The 17933-nt window shown below is 55.6% G+C and overlaps 1 protein-coding gene across 1 annotated transcript in view; it reads left to right on the forward strand.

The window, feature by feature from the left end:
* PRKAG2 (protein kinase AMP-activated non-catalytic subunit gamma 2) overlaps nt 1–17933 on the forward strand; it is a 237386-nt gene that overhangs the window by 141546 nt on the left and 77907 nt on the right. Inside the window, exon 4 of the mRNA XM_029954381.1 lies at nt 14389–14606. Within this exon, the coding sequence (XP_029810241.1) occupies nt 14389–14606 (218 nt within the window). The remainder of the gene's footprint in view (nt 1–14388; nt 14607–17933) is intronic.

The following is a 17933-nucleotide window of genomic DNA, read 5'->3' on the forward strand; positions in this document are numbered from 1 at the left end:
CCCTACCCATGTCTGCATTCACCCCTACCCTCTCTTCATCACACCCCTGCCCTGTCTGCATCACACCCCTGCCCTGTCTGCATTCACCCCTACCCATGTCTGCATTCACCCCTACCCTCTCTTCATCACACCCCTGCCCTGTCTGCGTCACACCCCTACCCTTGTCTGCGTCACACCCCTGCCCTGTTGTGTCATACCCCTGCCCTCCCGGCACAGGCCTACACTACTCATCTTTCCCTCAAGGCCCAGGGGAAATGACATTAGTTCTGGCTGTATAGACAGCCCCCCTCAAACTTATGTTAGGGCTCTTTTTTTTTTTAACAGTCAAGTTTACTCACATAGTTTACGTACAGTAAAATTACCCCCCCTTAGGTGCGCAGTTCTGTGAGTCTTGACAAATATATGTGACTGTATAGTCACCACCGCTGAAATATGGAACAGTTCAATCACCCCCAAGATGCCCTCATGCCCCTTTATGGTCAACTTCTCCCCACATCCCCAACCCCTGGCAACCTGTAATTTTCCCGTCCCCTATAATTTTGTTTTCTCGCCTATAATTTCTATTTAGATGATGGAATTTAGGATACAGCCTTCTTTCATGTAGCAAAATGCATCTGTGATTTGTCCCTGATGTTTTATATCTCAGTGGGTCTTTCCTTTTTACTACTGAGGAATGTTCCACTGTCTGGACGCTCCAGCCCATGTATGAATCCACCAGTTGAAGGACTTTGGGGTTGTTTCCAGCTTGAGGCAACCATGAACGAAACCACCATAAACACTTGCATCCCAGTTTCGCCCAAACGAGTTTTTACTCCTTCTCGCCTGGCCTCGTGGGGCTGTTGTATGCGTGACTTCGTGAGCCAGTGTCCGTTTTCCAAACCCGCTGCACTATTTTCGCACCAGCAGTGCATGCAGGTTCCTGGGGCTCCACATGCTTGCCAGCACGTTGTATTGTCGGTTTTAGAAAGAACGGTGCCTAGTCTCGTGGTGCGCGGCGACATCTCCTTGTTGGAGCGTCTGTGTCCCTAACGCTAATGATTAGTGACGCCGAGCGTATTTCGGCACGGCTATTTGTCAGCTTACGTCTTCTTTGGGGAAGTGCCTGTTTTAGTCTTCTGTTCACTTTTTTTTATTGAACCATTTGTCCTCTTATTGTTGAGTTTTGGGAGTCCTTTATATATTATGGATACAAGTCCTTTAACACGTATGTTTTGCAAATGCTTTCTCCCTGTCACTTGTCTCATTTTCCTAACAGAATCTTTTGAAGAGCTTACGTTTTATTTATTTTTTAATGTTTACTTATTTTTGAGAGAGAGAAACAGAGCATGAGTGGGGGAGGGGTAGAGAGAGAGGGGGAGACACAGAAGCTGAAGCAGGATCCAGGCTCCGAGCTGTCAGCACAGAGCCCGACATGGGGCTCGAAACCACGAACCACAGGATCATGACCTGAGCTGAAGTCAGACACTTAACCGACCGAGCTACCCGGGCACCCCAAAGAGCTTATGTTTTAAATGTTAATGGAATCCAACACATCCGTGTTTTTTTATAGACTGTGCTCCTTGCGCATTCTGTGGAACTAAGGTGTGCCATGTAGGCACCATGAGTGCTTCCTAAGGGTTTTGTACCAGGCTGGGGGCATGATGGTATGTAAAATTCACTACCAATCATGCTTAGTGGGGTAATGACATCCTTCTATGATCTGTAATGTTGGAATGTGCAAGGTGCATAAACAGGAGGAAGAAGTTAACTTGATCCTAGTGATCAAGTTAACTCTTGATCCCCAGCGACTTCTAGAAACGAGCTTTACAAAAGATGAACTTAGCCAACGATAGAAGCTGAAGCCATGTAGTGAATCAGAAAGTAAAGAGAGAAACACCTTGCTCCCCTAGGCACAGGGTTCTGGTATCATTTCTCATACCCCAATTCTAGAAAGCCAGTGGGGGGAGCTCCAGAGAGAAAATTCAGTGGAGGCAGAGTGTACTGACTGGACACAACTGAGTGCGGAGATCCCAGCCCTGGCCTTCCCTCACGCACGTCCCCAGTGACCCCATCTCCTTGGTGTCACTTGTAGGGAACTGTCACCAGGCCAGCCTTCAGCAGGTTGGCCATGATGAACAGGACCTAGAGTCTTTCATGTAAAAACACCCGGGAGAAGGGGGCAGGCTGGGTCACCAGAGGGAGACTGATCGAGTAGGGAAGGTATTTGGAGAAGGGGTCAAGGGACCTTCCAAACCCCAAAGTCCTACACATAGGAGGCTGGCTTCTCCTACCCCTCAAACAAGCTTGGACGGTTGTGGTTGATCTAAGCCAGACACGGAAGGTGAGGGATTCTGGGATCCCCAGAAAGACAGTGCTTTCCCCAGTTCCCTCCGGTTCACTTGTTACCTCTCTAATAAAAGCACAAAGAAAAACCCAGGGATGATGCTGTCAGCTTTGTTTTTGGCCTCAAACTCCCAGAACGGCTGCTGTATTGTTGGATTGTTGAGGGCAGAGCCAAATCCCAGCCGTGAGGTTCTGGAATGCCTCTCAAAGGACACAGCCGAGGGGCGCCTGGGGGGCTCAGTCTATTAAGTGGCCGACTTTGGCTGAAGTCATGATCTTGCGCTTGGTGAGTTCAAGCCCTGTGTAGGACTCCATGTTGAACAGCTCAGAGCCTGGAACCTACTTCCGATTCTGTGTCTCCCTCTCTCTCTGCCCCTCCCCTGCTCACACTCTGTCTCACTCTCAAAAATAAATACAAGATTAAAAAAGGAAAAGGACACAGCCAGAACATGGGTTTTCAGCATTAGATGCTTGACTCCCTTCTTTCTGCTGCCTTCCTTCCTCCCCTCTTCCTCCTCTCACGGGAATCCCCCCATTTTTCCCTGAGAGCAGACACCCAGGACGGCCCACGCAGTCCCTTTCTTCCCGAGGTGAAGAGGAGGGCCCAGAGCCCAGAGCGGCACCACAGAAACCAGCCCCGGCCCCAGAGGTAGCCTGGAAGGCTTCCCGGCCCGAGGCCACCCTGGCCTCCCACACCCCTGTCCAGCCTCCCTGGCACCTCACCCCCCAGGGCCCGGCGTGTGGTGTCAGGTGATGTGTTGAATCAACAGACCCACAGGAGCGCCCTGGTCGGAGTCCCGCGGCAGCCGGCCACAGCCGCCACCCCAGGGAGGGAATGCCCACGGCTGGCTGGCCGCCACCACCTGACCTGCCCAGAGCCCCAGCGAGAAGGCCAGAACAGGGCTGCATCCCTCACCCGCAGACGGTGTCCCCCGCCCCCAGCCTCTGCCTCCCGGTCCCCCTGCTTTGCCGAACACGGGCTCCAAACCAGAGGCCCGTGGGGCACCGTGCCTGGTAGAACAGAGTGTCTGGTGCATCCGGGAACCAGCCAAGACGTATCTCAGAGCATTTCTTAGACGCCCACGTCCCCCTGTCCCGGCCGGCCGTGGAGTCCAGAGCGTGGAGGCAGGGGGCGCTGGGAGCACCCTCCGGGGGAGGGGAGACAGCCCAGGGAACTCCAAAGTGGGGCGTGGCACGCAGCGGGCGGGGTCACAGCTCTCCAGCAGCCTGTGCCCACGGTCTGTGGGATGGAGGAGCTCCTGTTGGGGGCGCTGATGAGATTCCGAGGGCCCAAATTGTGGGGCGCGTGGCTGGCTGGGTCAGTTCAGCGGCCGACTCTTGATTTCCACTCAGGTCATGCTCTCACAGTTCTTGAGTTCGAGCCCCATGTTGGGCTCTGGGCTGTCAGCATGGAGCCTGCTTGGGATTCTGTCTCCCTCTCTCTCTGCCCCTCCTCTGCACGCTCTCTCTCTCTCTCTCAAAATAAATAGAAAACTTTTTTTTAAAGGACCAAATTGTGGAAAGTGTAGGAAAAACTTGAGGTACAGTTTCTGATTTTCAGAGCCTGCTCTGGAAACTTCATGTGCCAGGGTCCCGGTTAGCCGTGCTCACGGGCTTTCCCTGATTTGGTTATATCCACACGGATTTTCCGCCCAGCCTTCAGGCTCCCTCGTCTCCTTGTGGGGGTCCCTCACAGTGGACACAGACCCTGCTAGGAGGTGAAACAGTGGGAGTCCAGCCCCTTTTAGGGAAAGGACGTATGAAAATGTTCTGAGACCCCTTGGAATTCAAATCCAGAAAACTCGGCTTTGGGGGAGTTACTGCCTGCCCTGAGGTGCTTTCAGAGAGAACAGTTTGTGTATCTGTGCATCCTGTATCCGTTTCATCACAGGACACAAGGGTCCTGGGCCCCAAACACACCCAGTTTCTGCAGCAGTTTCTCCAACGGCTAGAGTAAGGAGATGGTGGGTGACTAGCGATTCCCGGAGGGGCTGGGGACAGGGCACAGGGAGCCGCGGCGCCTCTGTGTCCCCGGCACAGAGAGGGGCCCCGCCAGAACAGGGCTATTTCTGGCAGAGGCTCTCCTGGTGAAGACCTCTCTCCAAGAGGCATGCTTTTGGGGCCTGGGGGCCTTGACCTGCCGGTGCTTTCATATCTACAGAGTTCACGTTCCCTCCAGCCAGATCTGCTGTTTTCCATCGTGGTGATACCACATGCCCAGGACAGGCTGGTTTTGCCTGAATGACACTGCACTAAACAGGCATCTTGGAGACCGGAGGCTAGAAAGACTCGTCTGGACATGCATAGAGACCTAGTCCTGACCTAGGAGCGCATCGGAGCAGGGCAGGACACTGGGTGGGGGGCAGGGCGCTCCTGCCCAGGAATATTCCAGCCCCACCTGTGGCCGATGTCAGACAGCCTTCCCCCTGCCCAATGGGTGCCTGATGGAGGAGGGGACCCCAGGGACCTCTTACTGAATGAGTGCTATTCCCATATGTGCTCTCAGGAAGTGACAGTCGCCGTGCTGACCCAGGTAGCCACCTCAGCTCGTCCTGCCCCATGTCCAGCGTGTCCCAGCCATGGCTTGCCACCGCCTTCTCCTACTGTACGGCCCGCCAGAGCGACGGGGGAGGCTGGTGGACATGGGGTATCCTTGGGTCCCACCCTCCCGCCTCTGACTCCGAGCCCCTGCTGTCCTCCTGTGTGAACACCTGCTCCTCCCTGTCGCCTACCTAGATGGTCTTCCCCGGCCCCCCACAGTCGCGAAGCCCGTGTCTGGAAGCTTTCACGGCACTGGACTGGGTGTTTAGAGACCCAAGTGATGGCGGGGCGGGACCCAGCTTCTGACCTGTGGCTGCCCTTGGGCCTGACGCTTCACCTCCCCTGGCCTGCATTTCGTCCACTGTACAACGAGGTCATGGGATGTTTGTCTGCTAAGGTCCGTCACCGCCGATTCTGCCGGCTAGGATCCCGTTGTGGGGGCTATCCTGATTCTGTCAAGTGCAGCCGAATTAATCTACACAGTATCAAACAACACCTGTTGCTTCCTTGATTCCAGAAAGATCATCGCCAGAAGGCCCGGCATAGCTATTGCCCCTTCATTGGCAACTCCCTAGCGATTTGCTTTTCAGAATCCATTTTATGCGGGAGATGGATTGTTCTAGAATCTCTCCGTCTTACATAGTGACTGAGGAATTTTTTTCTTCTCCTTCTTTCCCCAAGGGTTGCCTTTTAGCTTCAATATCAAAAGGCACACATGCTCTGTGGAAGTAGCTAGGGTTCTCCTTGGGGTCCAGGAAGCAGGCCTGGGACCCCCCAGATGAGTGGAAAGAGGGCACGGCCCCTCCAGAGCCCAGGGCGATGCCAGAGGCCGGGACCAGGCTGTGAGGGCTGATCCAGCGTGGGCCCCTGCAAAATGCCCATTTCCTTCACAGTCGCTGTTTTCCTTTTGTTTTGTTTCCCAGTTTACCTGTGCAACTATCAACATGCTTGAGCCCATCACCCAATACCTAGGCCCAGAATCCTACTGGGTGTGCCAAGCCCCGTAAAACTAGTTTTTCCTGGACTCCTAGGAAAATAAGAACCTCAGCAAATGTCCTAAAAGAATTCTGTGTTTTCTTTAGAGAAAGAATCTTTCACCCACTGAATCACCATAATGCTTTGATTCCCAAACGACTCTAGGCAGCCTCCAACATATTTCGAATAGTTTCAATGATAAAAGATTGCAGAACAGATTCTTAGTCTATAAGCAGAACTTGCCGCCTTAAACCTGACTTGCAGTTGACCTGTGACTGGAGAGCAGGTCAGAGATGGCCGGGGCCAAAGCCGTTGGTTTATGAAGATCCAGGCCGGTCCCAGGTCAAGAGCCCAGAACTTTACTCCTGAGGGAGGGAGCCTGCTGGGGAGGGCGGGGCAGAGAGGATATGGGGAAAGGGTCTTTTAGGAGATGAGTGATTCTGAGCATTTGGAGCAAGAGCTGAAGGCAGAGCCAGCCGAAAGGGGGAGGGAGAGCCGGCCACTGGCTGCAGGAACGCGTAGTGAGCAGACAGGCGGCGTTCGGGGCCATCTGCAAGAGGCTGGCCTTGGTGGCAGAGGAGTGCTTTCTCTCAGAGACCAAGCAGGGGGCTTGGGACTGAGAAAGAAGAGAACTCCCCGTCTCAAGGAAGGGAGCTATGAGGGGCGCCTGGGTGGCTCAGTCGGATGAGCCTCCGGCTTCGGCTCAGGTCATGATCTCACCGTTCGTGAGTTCAAGCCCCGTGTTGGGCTCTGTGCTGACAGCTCAGAGCCTGGAGCCTGCTTCACATTCTGTACCTCTCTCTCTCTGCCCCTCCCCTGCTTGCACTGTCTCTCTCTGTCTCTCAAAAATAAATTTAAAAATTTTAAAAAAAATTTTAAAAAAAAGGGAGCTATGAGAGAGAGAGTGCTCGCTGAGGCCCTGGTGCTCCATGGCCACAAAGAATGGGACCAGATTGCCAGAAGTTTCTTAGCTATAGGATGAGAAGTCTTTATTCCGTTAATGGTTCAGAACCTGTCTGGCCGCTGGACGACCTGGGGAACTTTAGAAAACCCAGATTCCCACTGCGGGGCTCTGTGGGTTAAGCGGCCGACTTCGGCTCAGGACGTGATCTTGCGGGTTCGTGAGTTCGAGCCCCACATGAGCCGATGGCACAGAGCCTGCTTCGGATTCTGTGTCTCTCAGCCTCTCTCCCACTCATACTCTGTCTGTCTTTCAAGAAAACGTAAACATTAAAAAAAAAAAGATCAGGAAGAAAAGGAGTTTTCTCCTCTTTCTTGTTGTGTCAGACCACGTGCGGCCCAAGGGCCGGGGGCCTGGGGGGCGGGGGGACAGGTGCATGCGCACACCACACAGCCATCTGGTCTCCGCGGTTTATGTCTCCCAACACAAGGGCTTGGTCTGCTCACAGGCCTGTGGCTAGTTATCGGTAAGCCGGGGCCGAGAACTCGAGGCTTCTGAAATCCTCCGCCCTTGACCCTGCACTGCCGCCCTTCCGCAGAGCCCTGCTGTCTGTCCCAGGGCCACCGCGGCTCTCCCCCCACCCCCAGGAGACGTCGCTCGTGCCAGCCGGGCCTGGCCCTGTGAAGTCCCCCGCGCATGGCTCCCTGGTGTCTGGAGTCCCTTGCCTGGTGTCGTGTGTGGCTGCCAGGAGCCATTGCTGCCACTCAGGGCGCCTATTCACTTCATCCTGGCTGCCACCCCAGGGAAATCAAAGGCATTGTTCGCTCTCTGAGCCGACAGCAGTTCTAAACACAGTCCTTAAGAAGCAGAAGAAAGAAGGAAGGCTTCTCAGAAGAACACCACGGGGAAACCCGGCGGCGCCCCGGGACCGTTGCCCCACAGCCTGGTCCCCTCGGGGCCTTCGGAAAGTCACCTTCACGGGGGGCAGATGGGTCGTATCTTCCGCAGGTCGGCCCAGCTCTCTCGTGGGGTCTCTGCCGGGCTGTCCCGCCCCCTCTCTGAGCGCCTCCTGCTTGAGCGTTAGACGCTTTTCCCTCCAGTGTTTACTGCGGGGCGAGCTTGTTTGGGCTTCAGTGTGGTTTTCACACCCCAGTTCCCCCAAGCGGTCAGAAAGGCGGGATTTGTCTGGTTCATCGGACGTGCCCCCTCCTCGGCACCTGCTCAGGCCTGGCCCCTGGCAGCTGGCTGAGCAGACCGTGGCCTTCCTGAAAGATTGCGGTCTGGTAGTTGCCCCGTGATTAGGACAGAAATTAGTCTATTTTCAGAATAATGAGGGATTGTGGCAGCACGGCCCCATTCTCTTTTTTATTTAAAAATTGCAGGGCGCCTGGGTGGCTCAGTCGGTTCAGAATGCGACTTCGGCTCAGGTCATGATCTCACAGTTTGTGGGTTCGAGCCCCGCGCTGGGCTCTGTGCTGACAGCTCAGAGCCTGGAGCTGCTACAGATTCTGTGTCTCCGTCTCTTTCTGCCCCTCTCCTGATCTCTCTCTCTCTCTCTCTCAAAATAAAATAAAGGCATAAAAATTTTTTAATAAAATTAAAAATAAATAAAAATTGCAACCCCAATCGTCAAAAGAAGAAAAAGTTTAGGACTCGCTCGCTGCCAATTCTCCCTGACTAGGAGTCGAACAGGCGTGGGGGGTGGGGAGACTACTCTGACTCTGTCACGTGCAACTGGATTCATTTATGTCCCCCCGCCCTCCTGCGTACAGTCCTCCCTCCCTGCCCTCGCGCACCAGCATAAAAGCCAGTAGAAGTCCCTTCCCTCTCCGCTGAGCACAGCTCGGGTCTCGCTGGCTGGCGCGGAAGAGAAGCACCTTGGGAGGGACCCCGCCCTTGCCTGCCCCAGGCCACCCTGTGGGAGGCCTCCCCCAGACCCGAGCCCACGTCTCCTCCTGGACCCCCTTCCCCCCCACCCCTCACCCCCCTGCCACACCCCATGCTTTCTAAGCCTCCAGCCTGGGGCCTGAGAAGCCCCGCTTTCCGGAAGAGTAATTCCCACGCCCAAAATGTCCTTTAAGTCTTCACGCTCTTTCTCTCGGCAATGTCTCTGGTCAATCATGGCGACGGGATCTAGGATTTGGAGTCAGGAGTGTCCGCCGCCAGTGCTTACAGACTAAAGGACCAGGGACAGGTAGCTCCTCCAGTCCTTGGATTCGCCACCTATAAAGTAGGAAGAAAGATCTTCCCCTCCCCCCTCCAGGGGGTCATTTCAGGGAGCAAATGGGGCAAGAGTGCGTAGGAGCACTTGGTCAACAGCGAGGCATCCTGCAAGGAAGATGTGCTACTACAGGATTCTTCGCCTCTTAAAGATGGTCCCGGTATCACGGAAAAGCATATTTTTGGTTCTACGGAGGTTCGTTCACTCTATCCTGAGCTGCACGGATTGCTGATCCTCACATCGTTTTACCTGTCCTCTCCCGCTCCGAGTCCAGAGTGCCATCCTGTTTTCCCGGCAAGACCACCCCTCTGGGAAGGGGGCAGAGGGGAGGCAGGGAGGCCAGGTGGCAAGATAGGAGCCCGTCTCTGAACTCGGAGGGGCTGCGTGGGAGGGGCTGTCTTGGGGGCGTGGAGACCTCTGTTCCCCAGGAGCCAGTCGTTCCTGCTGCCAGATGGGACGCCCAGCCTCGTCTCCTCAGGGCAGACGTCTTCTGGGTGGCACGGTGGCATCTGGGGCTGTGCGTCTTCTGCACCATCCTTCCTGGACCCTGTGGGCTCCGGGTAGGACCGTTGAGGACTCACGTGGGGACGGCCCACAGAGGGCGCCGCAGGAGAAGCAGAAGCTGCCATTTGTGCTTTTAGAGGGTCCTGCCTAGTCTTGAACATTCCGGACCCAAAGAGCTTGCAAGGAGCTCCACCAGCTCTGACTGTCCCTTGCCCAGTGGTGGTCGGGCTTGATCCCTGAGGAATGGTGTAAGTGGGACAGCCTCCCGCAGAGCCGAGAACTTCATGCTCTGCGCTCCCAGTGCCCCCCTAGCCACTGGACACAGAGGCCCCCTGGGAGCTTTCCAAGGCCAAGTGCTGGAGACCTAACAGGGGGGCGGAGCCGAAAGGGATGGGGGGCTGTTTGGACTCCAAGCTCGTGCCACCAACCCTGTTCTAAGAGGCTGTGAGACCCTCCTGTGAAGCCCCTGTGGGGGTCTTGGTTCTAATGTAAAGGAGGACAGCCCCAGCAACACCCAGTGCCCCTCAGTGCCGAGGCTCCGGTGTCTGTCCAAAGAGCGCCCAATCCAGACCAGCCTCTCCATCCTGCTTGTGACTTTACTCCCAGACCCGCTCACAATCTGGCTCATTGTTTGTTTATTCAAGCGAGCGGGCGGGCGAAAGACCAGGCCCTGGCCTCAGAGCGCGTTCGTGTAGGTGGGGGGACAGACCTCCTCGGGGCTGCTGGGGCAGCTGGGATCAGGGCAGGAGGCAGGAAGCACTCACACACGGCGTTCGCCGGCCTCTGGGCTCAAGAGCAGATTAGGGGCTGGAGAAAGTAATTTTCTGAATAGATAACACATCCACATCATGTAAGAGTTATATAACAGCAAAGGGTATCTGATGACAGTGTTCCTGCCGGGAGTTCCCGCCTCCAGACGCGCCCCGGGCTCAGTGGCCTTCCCGACGCCGCACAGGCAGACGGGAGAATGTACGTACTTGTGTTCTCAGCCCTTCTCTGGGACCGTGAATGGTTTCGTTCTCCACGGATGGCTCTGGGGTTTGCCTCTTTACTTGCCACTGGGTCTTGAGGTACGAATGAGGAGGTCTGTTGTGTCCCGTCAGGGAGGCACGGCCGTCCCTGTGGATGTGCATTAGCCTCTTCCTGTCAGTGAGCACCTGTGTCTTCAATCTCTGCTTATTTTATTTTATTTATTTTACCTTATTTTATTTTATTTTTTGTGTAATTATTTATTTGTTTGTTTATTCATTTATTTATTTTTAGAGGAAGAGAGAGAGAAAGAGAGAATCTTAAGCAGGGTCTACACTGAGTGTGGATCCTGACCCAGGGCCTAATCCCATGACCCTGAGATCATGACCTGAGCCGAAATCAAGAGTCTGATGCTCAACCGACTGAGCCGCCAGGTGGCCCTCCAGTCCCTGCTTTTTCAAGCTCCCCTGTAATGAGTGACCCCACACGCTCACCAGGTAGCGATCATGCCCCTGTGTCTGTGGCAGGAAATCCCAGAAGCAGCTGTTGGGTCAAGGAACATGTGCGTTCGCAGTTTTGCCCGATGTTGCCAAAGTGCGTCCACAGAGGACCATGATTTGTCCGTGCCTCTGAACCCTCCTCTGCAGGTGCGCTTTGAGCCAGATTGTGAGCGGGTCTGGGAGTAAAGTCACAAGCAGGATGGAGAGGCTGGTCTGGATTGGGCGCTCTTTGGACAGACACCGGAGCCTCGGCACTGAGGGGCACTGGGTGTCGCTGGGGCTGTCCTCCTTTACATTAGAACCAAGACCCCCACAGGGGCTTCACAGGAGGGTCTCACAGCCTCTTAGAACAGGGTTGGTGGCACGAGCTTGGAGTCCAAACAGCCCCCCATCCCTCTCGGCTCCGCCCCCCTGTTAGGTCTCCAGCACTTGGCCTTGGAAAGCTCCCAGGGGGCCTCTGTGTCCAGTGGCTAGGGGGGCACTGGGAGCGCAGAGCATGAAGTTCTCGGCTTGACTGTGACATGGGACTGTTCTGGGCCACGCTGTGAGGACGCAGGCCAGTGGGCCAGCTGAGGACTCTCTAGAAGAGCCAGGGAAGGACGCGCCACCACCCCTGGGGGCAGGGCTGCACAAGGCAGCACAGGAGCCCCCCTTCTGCCCCCCAGCAGACCCTCGGGTCACCAGGCACGCCCCCTGCTGAGCCCTGGCTGGCATCCTCTTTCCTCTCCCTCTGGGGGCATCGCTGGGGAGCGTTGGAGCTGCGACACTAGGAAAGGGCCCAGACCTGGGCCAGGCGGCTCCTCTGTCACCCTGCCTGCCTGACCGTTCCCGTCTCCCCCTCCCCCCAACAGCTGGAGACCCCCAGACCCCCTGCTCTTGATTCTGCCCCCCCCCAGCCCCACCTCAAAGCACCTCTGGTTTCTCAAGACCTTTGGGGGAAACTTTTGTTTTTAAAAGAGTTGGGGGCTTTCCTGTTGCGGCCTTTGGGTGTCTTAAGCTTTGAGGCTTGCAACCCCATGGCTGCTGGAGTGTTCTGTGTCCTACTGTCACCTAGGCCTGCCTCCCGGGGGTCAGCCCGGGGCCTGGGGGGGGGGGGCGGGCGTTTCCCACTCAGGATGGCTTCTCGGGAAAAACTGTTCCCTGGGAGGTGATGCTTCTCCTTTGACTGATTCCTTCTGGCCCACCAGGGACATACGTACCCGAGACACTCTCTGGGCACAAGGAGGCAGAGAAGAAGCGCGTGAGTTGGAGCCTTGTGCCCTGCAGTGCTCTCTTCTCTCTTCTTTGCCTGTTGGGGCAAGCATCTGCCAGGCACCTTCCCCTCACCAGGCCAGTGCTGGCTGCTGTGGGGACCGCAGAGCCCCTGCCCCAGAGACAGATGGTGGCTTTGGTTGGGACAGAAGACTTATATGGTTTCACACTTGGCTTTGGTGCTGAATTATCTCATCATCACCTGGTGACATGCCGCACAGATAAAACGGGGTCCTGGGCCCAGGGGAGCAAGAAGCCACAAGCTGTAGAGTCAGGGAAAGGGGGTTGGTTGGACTGACTCCTGAGGAACCGGGGGCCCCTCCAGGGAGTGAGGACGGAAGCAGAGACAGGAGCACACGTGTGTCCAGGGACCGAGAGCAGAGGGGTCCGGAACTCGGGACACAGCAGGGAGCCGTGGAGCCCTGTCTCCTGACCTCCTTTCTTTGTCTTGCATGGTATAAAGTTTTTAAATAACAGATTCAAAATAAAAATTTTAGGGGCGCCTGGGTGGCTCAGTCTGTTAAGTGTCTGACTTCGGCTCAAGTCATGATCTAGCGGTTCATGGGTTCAAGCCCCGCGTCAGGCTCTGTGCTGACAGCTAGGAGCCTAGAGCCTGCTTTGGATTCTGTGTCTCCCTCTCTCTCTGCCCCTCCCCCACTCATGCTCTGTCTCTGTCTCAAAAATAAACAAACATTAAAACAAAGAAAATAAAAATTTTATTTAGTTATCTATAAATGTGAGACACCAGACCCGAATCCAGATTCTGTTTCTCTTGGAAAACAAACCAAGATCTGACAACTTTGCCATATGAGTTTTCTAGAGCTGCCCCCAAGTAACCAAACAGCACACACCAGGAGGCATAAAACAATAGATGTTTATTCTCCCACAGTTAAGAAGCTAGAAGTCTGCAGGCCAGGTGTCAGCGGGGCTGCCTCCTCTGAGACCAATAGGGAGCATCCTTTGTACCAATTCTAGCTTCTGGTCGCCAAGTGCTTGGTGCTCCGTGACTTAGAGATGCGTCACGTCGGTCTCTGCCTCTCTTGTCGCCTGGCTTCTCCTTTGAGTGTGTATCTGTCTCTGTATCATCTCTTATGAGGACCCAGTCCCATTGGGTTAAGAGCCAGCCTCCTCCAGCGTGACTTCTTTGTAACCTGATGACATCTGCAGAGACCCTTTTTCCAAATAAGGTCATGTTCACAGGTGCTGGGCGTCCAGACTTCAACAAAGCTATTTGGGGGGCACACATGGCCCCCCAAGATGATTTATGGCATAATCAGCTGGATGGGAGTGGTGGCCGCCCGCCCGAGGCAGGCCCCCCGATTGGGCACACCCGCTCAAGTGGTCCCTGCTCCACAGCATCCCATCCCGGTGACTTTTCACTTTGTCACTTTGCGAGGCCCCGACCCGGTCTTGCTCCTCCTCTGGCATTCACTCCCGTCGCGAATTCTCACCTCCGCAAGTCGTGGCAGTGAGACTTACGTGGTGCGTTTTGACGGTAATCACAGGCTTCGTCTGGTGTTAGTGTTTGTGTCGTCATGTGACTTCCGCCATGTTGGCCTTGGTCTCTGTGGAACACTTGACAAACTTCCCTACCCGGGCTCCGCTCCATGGGCTCTGGCCACACACTTCGTCGGGGAGGAGACGGGCTCCGACGGCACTTGACGAAAGGAAGGGAAACAGCGCCTGGTGCGTGCGTGTGAGAGACGTCTGCCACCGATGGCCCCTGAGCTGTCTGGGCATCCTCCCCACCCCCAATGGCAAGGGGACCCTGCCCACAACTCAGGGTGGGTGAGAAGGAGATTTCTGAACACGGCCAATTCTAGAGGGCTAGAAATATGCTGATAAAGGGGCGCCTGGGGGGCTCAGTCGGCTGAGTATCCAACATCAGCTCAGGTCACGATCTCACAACTCATGGGTTCGAGCCCCACGTCGGGCTCTGTGCCGATAGCTTGGAGCCTGGAGCCTGCTTTGGATCCTGTGTGTCCCACACTCGCACTCTATCTCTCTGTCTTTATCTCAAAAATAAATAATCATTAAAAACAGAAAAGAGCTATGTTGATAAAAGCTTGTCCCCAACACTCAGAATTTAAGAACTGAGACGCTTGTCATTTGCGACGCGGGGCCCTTAGAGATGGAAGAGCCTTTCTCTCGCCGTCCTCCGCCCGGGCCAGACTGCTCACAGCCCTCTGTGGTCTCCTCCTCAGCCTCCGGCCTCTCCTCCTCTCCGTCGACACCCACCCAGGTGGTCAAGCAACACACGTTTCCTCTCGAGTCCTACAAGCATGAGCCTGAGCGGCTGGAAAATCGCATCTACGCCTCCACCTCCCCTCCGGACACAGGCCAGAGGTACTGCCCATCCCCCTTCCAGAGCCCGGCCAGGCCCCCGGCAGCCTCGCCCACACACCTCGCTTCCTCCAGAACGGTGAGTCCCTGGGCCGGGCCGCCCGGCGTCGGGAGGGAGGGCACGGTCTGGCCAAATGTCGCCAAAGTCAAGGCTGTGCGCCGCTGACATTTCTGGTATATTCTATCATAAATCACAGGCTGAGAAAAAAAACAAAAACGCTGAGGGGGCACAGTAGGCACACGGAAATGAAATGGAAAGCGGTAATGTCTGGAACGCGACCAGAAAGTGTTTGTTGCTTAGCTTCGTTTATGAAAAAAATCAGCCCTTAAAGGCTTTACTTGAATTTATCTTGATTGGGGAACCAGAGGAAGAAGCCATGGACAAAGCAACAGGTGTTTTAAATTGGAGTTTTATTTTAGATTTCAAATTTGACAGCAGTTGACTTGGGAAGGTTCTGGCAAAGGTGGAGTGCTGGGGGGAGTCCGGGGTCCCTGCACCCTCCTGAGGAGGGGGTTAGGGGACACAGACAGAAGAATCTGGCTTAGAGATAGGACTCCAGCTCCAGCACGGGGGGGCCCCAGGCGTGGAGACGCCCTCCATCCCTGGCCCGTTGATAGGAGGCACCCCGATACTCCATGTTATCCGTGGGCCCAGCGAGGATGCGAGAAGCGTGTCCGGAGGCCGTCTGTGTGGACGGGACTGTTGTATTCGGGTGCTGTGTCATCCCTGGGGCTGCTGTAACGCAGCGCATGAACTGGGGGGCTAATGAGAACAGGGGGCTCTTGTGTCATGGCTCCCGAGGCGGGAGTCCAAAGTCCTGGTGTGGGCAGGGCCCTGCTCCCGCAGAGTCCCTACCGGGGAGGAATCCTCCTTGACTCTTCCGGCCTCCGAGAGTCCCAGCTTTTCACAGCTTGAGGCTGTGCCACACCGACCTGTCTCTGTCTTCGCGGGGCCGTGGGCCCTGTGTCTGCACATGTCCACGTTTCCCTCTTCTTACTAGGACACTGTTCATCCTCTGTCAGTGCCCAACCCTGCCCCTGTCTTTACCTGATCGCGCCCGCAAAGACCTTATTCCCAGACAAGGTCATGTTCACGGGCATCAGAGAGTAAGCCTTCTCTGTAGCTTTTTGGGGGACACAATCCAACTCTAAGAGTTGTTAGCTTTGGGGAGAAAGAGAGGGTTTGTCATGCGGAGAACATACCCTCGCTGTTGTTGCTCTTCCGGCGAGGGCTTCACGAGTGTGTGCCTAGCGGCCTTGTTCTGGGTCCTGAGGGATGAAGTGCAGTGTATTATTTCTGCCTTCGAGGACTTACAGGCTCACCGGGAACAGAGTAACACTCGGCTCAGGGCGCCCCGCTGGCTCAGCCCATGAGGCGTCCGGCTTCGGCTCAGGTCATGATCTCACAGGTTGTGCGTTTGAGTCTCGAGTCGGGCTCTGCGCTGAGAGCGTGGAGCCTGCTTGGGATTCTCTCTCTCTGCCTCTCCCCTACTGGCACTTATTCTCTTTCTCTCTCAAAAAATAAACTTAAAAAAAAAAAAGAAGACTCAGATAAAGCGATTAAGGAAAAGTGGAAAGGAGGTTGTGTGGGGATGGGGAGGGAGCGAAGGTCCACTCTGGAGGAGGGGCAGAGGGAAGTACTGATGACTGATAAGGGCCACGACGGCCCCAGAGCTGTGGCACCGGCGAGCTGAGCCTTGTGTGACCAGGAGGGTATGAATGAGGGGGAGGTGAAGGGAGGGCCTTCCAGAGAAGACTCGCCATGTGTGACTTGGGTGGGAAGGTGGGCTGCACAGCCTGGAGAGGGAGCGGGCTGCGGGCCATCCCTGCGGGCCCGGACCTCGCAGCAGCCTGGCAGGCAGGCTGGAGACGCAGGCCGAGGAAGCAGAGAAGTGGTCCAGACAAGGCACGCCAGCCACAGCGCTTGGCCCCAGAGAGCTGTGGGGCTCGGAGGAAGGTCACCCACGTTCTTGGGCGGGAAAGAGGGATCTAGACAGGCTCTCCTGGGCATCTAACAAGGAGACTTGGTTGTTGAGATAATGGACCAAAAGGAACCCAAAAAGGGAACGATGAGGCGCCCGGGCTGTCACCAGCAGGAGGCCATTACTCTGCTGGCCCAGAGGGACAGGAAGGGGCGGTGGTGTTCCTGGAGCCCGTCGGGCCGAGGAGAGCCCTGTGCGCTGGCCTGGCAGGAGCTGGAGCCGCAGAGGAGGAGCGCAGCCCTCTGCGGCAGAGGGATGGAAACCTTGGCGTTCCTGCCTCTTCCTCCCTCCAGCCTTGTGCTGAACCTGCCCAGGAAATCTGGGACAGAGGGGCCATGGGGGCCGGGAGCGGGGGGAGGGCCCAAGACGGAAACGCCCAGCAGAGAGGCCTCCCAGGGAGATGCCAAAGTCTCAAAATAGTGGCTTCTTCTCACTGACTAGAGATGCCTGATGGCACAACCCCGTTTAGGAAGAGACAGATTCGAAGAGAAAATGGTTATTTGCCATTTAGGTCATTGGAAGTGATGGTGACAGTCATTGCTCACGATTGCAGAAGTTTTGTGCTGGCCTTTCTGAGTTTAAATAAGAGAGTCTCCAGAGAGTGTCCTGGGTCCAGTGTCGGTTTCTTTCCGGTGACAATGACCAGAAAATGGCGTTCTTAGCTGTGTAAACGTCACACAATCAAGAAGCCCATGGTTGAGCCAACAAGGATGTCCAACTTCTGGGATTCCCGAGGTGGTTCTGGGGCCAGAGGGGGAGTATCCTCAGCTGTTGCCCATGCTCAGTGATGGACATGCGTGTGCCCAGGTCAGGCTGACAGCACGTGTGACATTTCAGGGACGTTTCAGCAATCACCCAGGTGGCCCGAGAGACAAGATGTAGTCATTCCGTACAATGGGGTCTTACTCAGCCTTAAAAGGGAAGGAAATCCTGATGCCTGCTACAACACAGGTGAGGTTGTTAAGAGGTTGAATTGGAAAGAATTTGGAAAGCGTGATTGATTAGTTGGGGGGGATGTAGGGGGGGAGAGTAGACTCAAGGATGATTCCAGAAGTTTTGCCTTCGGGAACTGGACGGATGGGGACTTCATTTGCTGGGATAGGGACAGGGAGGAAGAGGAGCAGGCTGTGTATGTGTGCATGTGTGTGTGTGAGCACGTGCGGGGCACACGCGTGTGTATAGGCGGTGGTGGTATGTTGCGGTGCCCGTGGAACATTCAGGAGAGGGTGTCCAGAGGGCGGTTGGAGATGTGCATCTGGAGCTGGACGTTAAGATTCAAAATCATCATGGGGCGCCTGGGTGGCTCAGTCGGTTGAGTGTCGACTTCAGCTCAGGTCATGATCTCACGGTTCGTGGGTTCGAGTTCTGTGTCAGGCTCTGTGCTGACAGCTCAGAGCCTGGAGCCTGCTTCAGATTCTGTGTCT

The sequence above is a fragment of the Suricata suricatta genome, chromosome 2, assembly GCF_006229205.1.
Source record: "Suricata suricatta isolate VVHF042 chromosome 2, meerkat_22Aug2017_6uvM2_HiC, whole genome shotgun sequence".
Lineage (NCBI taxonomy): Eukaryota > Metazoa > Chordata > Mammalia > Carnivora > Herpestidae > Suricata > Suricata suricatta.